This window comes from Epinephelus moara, chromosome 21, assembly GCF_006386435.1.
Source record: "Epinephelus moara isolate mb chromosome 21, YSFRI_EMoa_1.0, whole genome shotgun sequence".
NCBI classification, from domain to species: Eukaryota; Metazoa; Chordata; class Actinopteri; order Perciformes; family Serranidae; genus Epinephelus; species Epinephelus moara.
This window is the reverse complement of record NC_065526.1, coordinates 14,232,674-14,244,104: the sequence shown is the minus strand read 5'-3', so window position 1 is coordinate 14,244,104 and position 11,431 is coordinate 14,232,674. Positions and strand designations below refer to the sequence as shown.

The window sequence follows — 11,431 nt, the reverse complement described above, 5'->3', positions numbered from 1 at the left end:
ATCTCTAGAGCATATTTCTTAAAGCAGTTCAGTAGGTTCAGTGTTGGCCTTGAGTTTATTACTGCCTGATAATATTTTGCTGTGTAAGAAATGGCATATTTTTTGGGAATGTTATTTCGATTACTATTTTATACACACTTGTGAGTGTAAATAAATAAAGTGACCATGCTCTGTTATTGTCTTCATTCAGAATTACATGACAGTCTGACTCCAGCTGGGTGGACTCTGCTGGCATGTCAGTATGGAGCGCCCCCGTGAGGCAGGTATGTGTAGTGCAGGGACTCCTCCCCTCCCGCTGCAGAGTTGGGAGCTCTCCCTTTCTGCGGCCAGCTCGCCTTGACAGCCAACACTGGCGCAGAGTCTCAGCGCAAACCTTTACCATATTTTTTCTGGCGTATAACGACAATTCATAACCACACTTTTCTCACATCCTCTTCCGGAGACAAACGTCGGAGCGGCCTCGTCTAGAATGGGGAACCGAGACGATGAATACGATTTCTTGTTCAAAGGTAAAAAAAAAAAAAAAAAAAAAAGATGACTGCATTCCCCCTTTACACAAGCTCACACCGACACAGCTATGCTTTATATATTTCTTATTGTGTCGTTTTCGCTTTTCGGATATCTGTATTTCTTTAAGGTAACAGACTGATGTTTTGTCAGGAGCTGCCCGGATGATAATCGGGTGGTGTTATTACAACATAGTGCTGTCATTGTAACATTACAACGCCTGCAGCTATATTTATAGGTATGGGATGCAACACCCTACCCGTGTTCTGCCTTTGTATTAAACTTTCATCAACTCGTAAAGCAGGATTGCTCGTCTGACTGAACAGTTTCCTTCTGTAATGAATGACAAAATGATGTTTTATTCCACCTCATGAGGTTGATTAAGGGCCTATTAGCCTCTACCTCTCCTGATCAATAATCTTGCTCAGATTGTTTCTCAGCCTGCTCTGTGAATGCTGCGACTCATAACTTTGTGTATCTGTGTTATTGTGACTAGGCCTGGTCAGTTGAGTCAGATTTAAGCGGTGCCAGACTCAGGTCCATGTTTATCTTTGGTGCTCAGTTGGATCCAGAATGACTTCCTTTGATCGTGATATCAGCTCCTGTGGCACATTAACATCCTGGGCCTGTATAAGCCAAAGGGCCATTTAGATGTAACAAAGTATCCTCTGTGGGATGAATAGGGCATCTGCCGGAGGCGAGTGCTCTCCCTCTCTCTCCCTCTCCGTCTCCGTCCACCCGAGCCATCGTCTGTGTACCCGGCCGAAACAGGAAGGGCAAGGCGGCCTGAAACTGTCGATTCAGGTTTTGATGAAGCCTGTTATCAGCTTCCTGCAGCCCGTACCAGCGCGATGTCGACAGGGACAAAGTTCGGCTCTATTTCCTTTTGTCGAGGGAGAGCAGAAAACAAAAAGGCTCCACCTCTGCTGCTGTGCTGTGGACAGAAGCCCGGCTCAGCCCGGTCCACCAGCCTGATCAATCACTCTTCTCTCAACACAGCTTAACACAAGATGGCCTGTTAATAATCAGCCAATATTGTTAGTTTATACCGTGGATGCTAAGCTGTAGTTATTTAGACCCATAGCTGCTTCTCCACAGTCACCCAAAGATGTCATCAGTATAAGTCCTTTATTTATACTCAGTGTTGGTGTCATGAAAAGTACATATTTTTCCTCTTACCTACAACGCTGTTTATCAGTCTAGATTGTTTTTAGTGTCTAAACATATGTCTTAAAGCTTGTAAGGTAAAATCTTAAAGGGACATTCTGATGTAGACATCTTGGCAAAAAAGGAGCTATATTTAAAGGCATGGTTCAGCCCCCAAATCAAAAACACATATTTTCCCTCTTACCTGTAGTGCTATTTATATATCTAGATGGTTTTGGTGTGAGTTGCTGAGTGTTGGAGATATCAGCCTTACAGATGTCTGCCTTCTCTCAAATATAATGGAACTAGGTGGAACTCAGCTTGTGGTGCTCAAAGTGCCAAAACATTACAGTTGAAAAACTCAACGGCAATGTCTCTTTCCAGAAATTATGACCCGGTTACTCAAGAGAATCCATAGCCTTAGAGACAGGGTAAGGTGCTTGGACATCTGGAGGGAGCTCAGAGTAGAGCTGCTGCTCCTTCGCATCAAAAGGGGTCAGTTGAGGTGGTTCAGGCATCTGATCAGGATGCCTCCTGGGCGCCTCTCATTAGACGTGTTCTGGGCATGTCCCACTAGTTGGAGGCCTTGGGGCAGATCCAGAACACACTGGAGGGATTACATGTCTCATCTGGCCTGGGAACGCCTTGGGTTCCCCCAGGAGGAGCTGGAAGGTGTTGCTGGGGAGAGGGATGTCTGGGGTGCTTTGCTTGGCCTTTTGCCCTGCATAAGCGGATACAAATGGATGGATAGATCCACAGACCTTGTTGTAAGCAGTTCAATATAGGAACCAATTTTCTTCTATCCAACTACACCCACCAACTATACCAACCTGCAGAAAGAAGCATGCATCTACTGCTAGCTCACCTAGCACCACTGAGCTAGCTAATGTTACAGCTCAGCTAAGGTGGACGGCATTAATGTTTCCATCTCACGCTGTCATAAACACAAGCCTCTCGTCCAAGAGTAGATGCACTCTTCCTTCGGTGCAGTGATACAGTTTGCAGGTGTGGTTCTGTAGAGAGAAAATAGTTCCTACATCAAACTGCTCACAACAAGATCTGTGGATTACCTTAAGTAACCAGGTCATGATTTCCGGAAAGAGATCTTTCTATTGAGTTTTTCAAATTCAATTATTTGGCGTCTTTGAGCACCACAAGCCGAGTGCCATCTTGTTCCATTATATTGGAGAGAAGGCAGACATCTCTACAGCTGATATCTCCAACACTGAACAACAAACATCCAAACCATGCAGACTGATAAATAGCACTACAGGTAAGAGGAAAAATATGTGTATTTGATTTTGGGGTGAACGAGCCCTTTAAATGTAGCTTGTTTCTTTTGCTAAGATGTCTAGATCAGAATGCTCCTTTAAGATTTTACCTTACAAGCTTGAAGACATGTTCAGACACTTAACATAAACTTAAAGTCTATCTAGATGGTTAAGTCTATCTAAGTATGGTCTCAACAGCAATATCTCTCTCCAGAAATCATGACTCGGTTACTCCGATCATCCACAGAACTTGGGGTGAGCAGTCTTATGTAAGAACTATTTTCTCACACCGGCTAACCGCATCATTGCCCAGACGAAGCGTGCATCATCAGAAGATTTCAGCAGTCCATTTACTAAATATCAGGACCCTCAGGGTGTTTTGGTCAGGCTAAACTCCTGATCTGAAAGGTCAAGCATGTAGAGTCTACAGTAAAGATGGAGGGTGAACAGCAAAAACCCTCATTTGTTCATTTGAGCATATTCTGCTCAGTGAAAAACGGTTCTGAAAAACCTCCCCCTGTACACCATTATTTAGCCTTTTCCTTGCTCAGCAGAGAACCATCAGCAGCTAAAGCACCTCTTTATTTAGTGGATAATCCTTCAGGCGCTCCGAAGCTTTAATTCTTGTTTGGGTTATTTGATGGCATGAATAATAATCGTTCCTCTTAATGGTCTTTGGTGGTTGGCTACTAACAGACACAATTGTCTTTTTAAAAGCAGCCCTACCCTTTTGCTTTATGTGAGTGACACCCAAAACAGGCTGGATAACAGTTCAACTATAAGAATGGTCTTTTATAAGGTTAATCACAGTCAGACAAAACCTACAGTAAGAAAAAGGATAGTCAGTATCAGACACACAGTTCATTGTAGCATATTGTTCAATACAATATACATGAATGATAAAACAATTGGTTGCATAGTTTGTCTGTTAAAGGGACAGTCCACCCCAGAATCAAAAACACATATTTTCCCTCTTACCTGTAGTGCTATTTATCAGTCTGGATTGATTTGGTGTGAGTTGCTGAGTGTTGGAGATATCAGCTGTAGAGATGTCTGCCTTCTCTCCAGTGTAATTGTACAAGATGGCACTCGGCTTGTGGTGCTCAAAGTGCCAAACAAATACATTTGAAAAACTCAACAGCAATGTCTCTTTCCAGAAATCATGACCCAGTTACTCAAGGCAATCCACAGACCTTGTTGTGAGAAGTTTCATGTAGGAACTATTTTCTTTCTACCAAACTACACCCACCAAACATATCACCGTGCAGAAGGAAGAGTGCATCTACTGCTAGCTCACCTAGCACCACTGAGCTAGCTAACGTTACAGCTCAGCCATGGAGGATGCCATTAATGTTTTCCACACATACTGTCACTAGTCTCTCATCCATGAGTACATGCACACTTCCTCCTGCACGGTGATACAGTTGGTGGATGAGCAGTAAATGCACTCTTCCTTCTATACTGTGGTACAGTTTGCAGATGTAGAGAAATAGTTCCTACAAGAATCACAACAAGGTCTGTGGATTATCTTGAGTAACTGAGTCATGATTTCTGGAAAGAGACATTGCTATTTTTGTATTTTTTTGGCACTTTGAGCACCACCAGCCGAGTGCCATTTAGTTCCATTATATTAGAGAGGAGGCAGACATCTCTGCAGCCGATATCTCCAACACTTTTCAACTAACACCAAAACAATCTAGATTATAAATAGCACTACAGGTAAGAGGAAAAATATATATTTTTGATTTTGGGGCTGAACTGTCCCTTTAAACAATGCTGTGCTGTAGCTGCTTTGTCACTCTGTCACATGCTGGTGCTGGTGAGATACTACTTGAAATAGGAACAAACTAATTTCTTTAATTTTCAAGACTCCTACAATAAATTTAAAATGAGAGACACATTCTGAAGCACTATGGAGTTGTAACACGAATGTTCTGTGTTGACTCAAGCCTCGTGTTTTGTAATTTGTTACACTTCTGCTGTACTGTAGAAGTCTGTGTTTTTCATGTCCCATAAATCACACACACACACACACGAAGCCCCTGAGTTCTGTTGAAACCAGCATTTAGCAGTGCTGCTTTATGCAATATCAACATTTCTTGGATCTATTAATATATATAGCCCCTACCTCTCTCAGCACACATTCTGTATACTAACACACTTTTATCATCTTTTCCCTCTCCCCTCCTCTTTCTCTCTCCACAGTTGTGTTGATCGGGGACTCGGGCGTCGGGAAGAGCAACCTGCTCTCTCGGTTCACACGAAATGAGTTCAACCTAGAGAGTAAGAGCACCATTGGGGTGGAGTTCGCCACGCGCAGCATTCAGGTGGACGGCAAGACGATAAAGGCTCAGATCTGGGATACAGCAGGACAGGAGCGCTACAGAGCCATCACCTCGGCGTGAGTCCATGTCTGTTTGCTGCAGGTAGTCCCACCTCAGTGTGGGGAAGTACTTCAGCAGTGCATTCACAAGTGACACTCTATCATTCAGACTGCATCTCTTAAAATGAGGCAGATTTTTGGATACGTTCTGCAACATTTACTTAAAGAGGTAGATGGCTTTTTGATTTATGATTATAGGGACTTTGCAACAAGACTTGAGCTAGTGGGTTTAGTCGTCTGGAGTTAGACACAGAACCCCAGGCAGCTCTCTTGATGCCCTAGATACCGACAGTAAGTGCATCTGATAAAGGTTGAACATGTAAAATGTAAATCCAGAATATCATCGAGCAAAAGTTCACTTCAACCTTTGTATCCCACATAGAATTTAATTTAAGACCCATTTCAAACCCTTAAGGGCCCCCTCCACTCAAAAATGTGCTTTCCTATGTTTTTGAGATCCTAACATGTCTGACCTTGACTGCACGGACTTGTGTCTGTGCAAAGTTTGTCACTAGAGAGGTGTTTTCACATTCCTCTGCTGAAAGAGGTGATGTCTGTGCACTTCCCCAAAATCTGAGATTCAACCGTACATCAGGCAAGTTAGATTAGATAGGTCACCAATAGGGAAGCCAATTGCTGTCTAATACAGGAAACATATGTCGACAGGGGAACAGACTTCAACACAACACCGGCAAAGAAACCTGAAACCTCCAGCACAGAGCGACTTGGTAGTACAGAAAGAAGAGTTAGCATTAGCATAGTACATCAAACATGATAGACTGTGCAGTTTTGGGATGTTAATCTAACTAATGTGAACACACTGTAACATTTTAGCAGATATTATTGTGTATATATCACAGCCATTAACGCTGTGTCAGCCACTGCCAGTTACAAGCTAACAAACAAACAACATAAACAAATAAAAGATGCTAACTAAACTTGCCGTTCTGATATGCCTGCTAGTCACCAATTTTGGTGCACAGCAAACTCGGAGTCATCTGAGTTTGCATCTGACTGGAGCTCAACAAGTGTGGCTGAATCTCTCCAATGTTCCTCTAATTCTAATGTCAGCCATCTTGATGCACACTGCTGTCTCACCGGTCAACGTAGCTGGTGTTGCATAGCCAGACCTATACCATACTTTGTTTTAGCGCTGGAGTAGTGCCAATGCTCCAGAAAGCACAAAGTGAAACCTACTGCAGCAGCACTGGTGGGTAGGGCAGAGGCCAGATCCAGAATTTTTCAATGAGGGAGAATGAGTGGGTTGAAAAAACCATGTTAAATAAAATATTAATCATAGCAGCAAGTTTTACATATGTTAAAACATGTCTGCAGGCAGACTTTAAATAAAGTAGAATGTGAGTCCATTTCAAGTGAAAATCTCATTACAGCTTTAAAAATGTATACTGGCTGAATGAGACTCAGGGACCGTAGTTGTAATAAAGATCAATTTAAATCAAACAGTGTTTAGTAAAGTAGAGAGAAAGCAGCTTGTACTAACTACTGTATATTCTGGATTAATCTGTGTACAAGCAACAGAAAGATATTGGTCTCAAAAAACACATTCCTCCGAACTGAACACCAAAGAACGATTTTAAAGACCAAACCTTTTTATGAACCTACAAACATATTTGTAATCCCTAGTATTACGTGTTGTAACTGATGTGTGTCTGGTCCTGTTACAGATACTACAGAGGAGCAGTGGGGGCCCTCTTAGTGTATGACATAGCCAAACACCTCACCTATGAGAATGTGGAGCGCTGGCTGAAGGAGCTGAGGGACCACGCTGACAACAACATCGTCATCATGCTGGTTGGCAACAAGAGCGACCTGCGCCACCTCAGGGCCGTGCCTACAGATGAGGCCCGGGCCTTTGCAGGTACTGGAACTTTAAAAAGACACAGGAAAGGCTAAATATTGGTGTGCAGGGGGGCATTGTATAGATTTTGTTTTTTAAGTTATAGACATTTGTATACTGTGTGTATAGTTCTTAAAGATATTTGATGTTTATTTTTGTCATATCTTCTTTCCAAATTTCATTTTTTAAATTGTTCCAGTATTGAGCAAGAGGGCTGATGCTAGACGCCACAAAACAGGCTGTAGTGTGACCTGTCAGGGCATGTTCACACTGCCAATGTACGTCCACTAAGTGTTTGTCACTGACAGGCTCAGGTTATTATAGTAAATGTCAGACAGCATTATGAAGAGCATTCCCACAGATAGAGACCTCTTTGTTAGAGACGAAGATCCTTTTTGTTTAACCAGAATGCCATAGTGTATAGAGCCAGCATATTTTCACATCTAACTGGGTGAATTAAGGGTTCATTTTAACCAAACCAATGTGTTATTGTTGCAACAGTGGAAAGAGGGATTGAGACTTTTTTTAGTTCATTTTAGTTTGATTTTCTCGACTCTGAATAAAGTGTGATTTATGATGATAATATTACTCTTTATTTAAATGGAGTCTGGTGGGTTTGGCAATGGCGATTTCGGGGCTGTTTCTTATTAGACAAAAAGATCTTACTGTTAAACAAAAAGGTTTATCTCTGTCAGGGATCCTTTCCATTGTCACACGTTCATAATACCAACCTGAGCCTGTCAGTGGCAAAACCAAGCACTTTCAGTGGACGTAAATTGACGTTGTTGCAGCCTGTTTTGCTGCTGCCAGCTGCAGTGCTCTAAATTTAAAGAACTGTTGTCTCCATTTGCCACTTAGACACAAAAACATGACTAAATAGGGTCCAGGTCGAAAAATACCAAAGACAATCTTAAACTGTATCTCTTGTTTTTCTGAGTATGATGAGAAAAGAACATATAGAAGAAGTAATATACTCAGTTCTCCTTTTTTGATATCAACTTATTTCACTGCAAGCTTCTGTTGCTGTTAAATGAACATTTTCTTTCTTCTCCCTCAGAGAAGAACAATCTGTCATTCATAGAAACGTCAGCCTTGGACTCAACAAACGTTGAAGAAGCCTTCAAGAATATCCTTACAGGTACGCATGTGAAGAGATGTCAGAGCCGCGCTGTTGATATTGTACTTGAATTATAAGAAATGAAAGTACTGTTAAATTGTCAACTTAACTTCTCGTACTCCAGTTATTCCTGAACCCTGGTTGATCAACACACCATTATTATATAATTCTGAGATGAAACTGTGCCCTTAAACTGTGTTAAGTTTTTACATTACAAGCTTTAAGACGTGTTCAGACACTAAACATCAACTTAAAGTCTGTTATACACGTAGCTGCTGATATTAACAGAGATCAACTATTTGCAACTGCAAAAAAGGTCATGTCATAACTTAATTCTTGAACTTTACTTGTGTAACTTCCTCTTACTGTGGGAAGTTCTTCTGATCTGTCTGCAAAATCTAAACTGAAGTATCAACAAATACCTCATCACTACTTTCACCCGAGTTCCAGTATCAGCACCCAAAACAACAAAAGACTTTAGGAGGACAAAGGCTGATGTGGTTCTTCTCCATCTTTTCAAAAACAGAAATCTACCGCATCGTCTCGCAGAAACAGATTGCCGAGCGGTCTGCCCATGACGAGTCCCCAGGAAACAACGTGGTGGACATCAGCGTGCCACCCACCACGGACGGCCAGAGGGGGAGCAAACTGCAGTGCTGTCAGAACCTGTAACCCATGGCATCCGTCCCTCCTCACCTGGGTCGATTATTAATTGAAATCCGCAGTGTTGGTGTGCTTCCATCTGCCTGGGGTGCAATATTGTCTGAATCTGCACTTTTTGGATCAGTGGAGTCAGTTCTGTTTTGCCGCACACGATCAATTCCAGAATGAAGTGTTTGAATTGATTTCAAATTGTAATCTGACCCAGGCACAATCTGCTACATCCCAGTGCAAAAACAGGACTGATGGTACCGCCTACTGTACGTAGCTGCCACAGTTACCCATGATAGCGTAGCAGAATAGCTTTGCCTGAGACCTTGTAAGCCTAGACATCTCCCTGGTAGACGGTTATTGCCACATGTTGGAGGCCTGCCTGTTTCAGTCGTACCAGCAGTCCTGTTTTTGGGCTTTCCTCTTCCTCGTTCAGTCATCATCTCAAAAGTGGTTGTGACGCTGCTGATGCTTTTTTCATTTTGTGTAAAATATATTCTTTTTTTTTGTTTTGTTTTGATTTATTTTGATAGCTTGTCCGCTCACATACATTATATTAATGCCATGAAATTAAATTTTACAATATTATGTTGCTGAGTCTGCTTTTTTTCTCTTGGTCTTATTTTAGCAGCACTTACACAAAATGACATACTTTACCTGCACAGTGACCCGGGACCATTGTTGATAGCTTTTTACTGTTGTTTCAGGTCAAGTTAAAGTTAGTTTGATCTACTTTAACACAAATCATTTTATCACTTCAGGTCCCACTGTAGAGGTCAGGGTCACAAGAGATGATTTTGAGATGATTAATATGGAGCCCCTAAAGCCTGTAAAGTTTATCTTTTGCACACAGGATAATAACTTGGTCCCGTAAGATAATTAACTTGTGCGCACAAAATAAAAAAATCACCTTTCAAGACTTTAGGGGCTCTGAAGATTAATGGGTGCTACACAGGTTTGTGTTCATTTTGGACATTGCAGAATCTCTTATCTCTTTATAGTGGATTTAATGAAACTATCTAAGAAGCTCATTCTTTGGTGGAGCTGGTAACAACTCACCTCAAACCTGTCAGACACTTTTTTATAAGGTGTCGCAAGCCAAAAAAGGATGGGTACAACCATCGTAAGTATTGTATTTTATACATTTACATGTGTTCTGTAACATCTTGATTTGAAAAACAACTATTGTTGTAATAAGTTTTAGCGCACTTTCCCTCTGAAATGTAGTGGAGAAGAAGTATAATATAGATACGATGGCAGTACTTAAGTTAGGTACAAGTACCTGAAATTGTACTTAATACAGTACTTGAGTAAATGCCATATTGTTAGTATAGATTAATGGGGTAGGGAAAGCTAAAGGAAAGTTGTGCAGAGTGGAATCGTTGCTCTTTTTGTGAAAAATTTAATAATTTGATCTCTTTAGGTCTCAAATGAAACCGCCAGCTTAAAGAGGAAACTATTCTTTGGTGGAGGTGGTGACACGAACAGCACTGTGGAGATAAATCTGGCAATGTGAGACTCAGCTAGTATCAACTCATCTTCTTTACAAGACCCCAACTTGATACAACTTTTTTGTAAGATGTTGCAAACCAAAAATAATGGTTACCAGCAATGTATTAGCAATGTTTTGTACTTCATGAACTTAGTTTTATGTTAATTCTTAAACTTTAAGGCAACAATTGTTGTAAAATAAAGTATAGTGCACTTTCCCTCAAGAAATGTAGTGGAGTAGAAGCATAAAATAGATTGAAATCGCAGTACTTAAGTAAAGTACAAGTATCTGAAATTGTACTTAATGCAGTTACTGTACTTGAGTCTTGAATCGTATACTTTTTCTCTTTATTTTTAGTGGGTACTGCAGCTGCCCTTAAAAAGTACGTACTGTTGCATGCAGTATGCACACAATTAGGACATACTACTTTCTCATAACATTAAGCCTTGAACTGCGACCATCTTAATTTTTATCTGTTACCTTGGAGGTAAAACAAACACCACTTACAGAGTTCGCCAGAGACGGAGATAAACCCAGAGAGCTCTGCTGTTGTTACTCCGCAGTGTATGAAGTTTGACTTTAAAGTTATAACTGCATAGATTGTAGATTGCAACACTGCAGTTCCATGTCATTATTTTTGTATATCCTATTGTTGTTTGTAATATTTATGATTATTTAGTTCACTTAAACAATCAATATTCCTTTTGTTACTATTTGACTGGTCATCAGTTACTTGAATGCGCTATCATCCGTCATTGCAACTTCTGACAGCTGTCAATCTGTCATCTGTTTGTGGCTCAGTCAATGTGACCTATCATCCACTGCGCAGAGGATTGTGGGTCAGAATAGCTAGTAAAGCATGCTGGCTTGTATACTGCAAAAATCGGATGTAGTAGGACATCCTGGTATTTTTGGAATATTGCATTTGACATACTATGTATTGGGACTTACATCAATCTTTTTCTGGTGCACTATTAAGTATGGTAGTATGGGTACTGGAACACAC

At 41.1% G+C, this 11,431-nt stretch overlaps 1 protein-coding gene across 1 annotated transcript; it reads left to right on the top strand.

Annotated features, from left to right (window-relative positions):
* Positions 1–293: 293 nt before the first annotated feature.
* Positions 294–9,521, top strand: LOC126383128 (ras-related protein Rab-11B-like). The gene is made up of 5 exons (XM_050033570.1): positions 294–509; positions 5,130–5,325; positions 6,993–7,186; positions 8,223–8,303; positions 8,809–9,521. The coding sequence occupies exons 1-5, from the start codon at positions 470–472 to the stop codon at positions 8,952–8,954; spliced, it is 657 nt and encodes a 218-aa protein (XP_049889527.1). The 5' UTR covers positions 294–469; the 3' UTR covers positions 8,955–9,521.
* Positions 9,522–11,431: the final 1,910 nt, after the last annotated feature.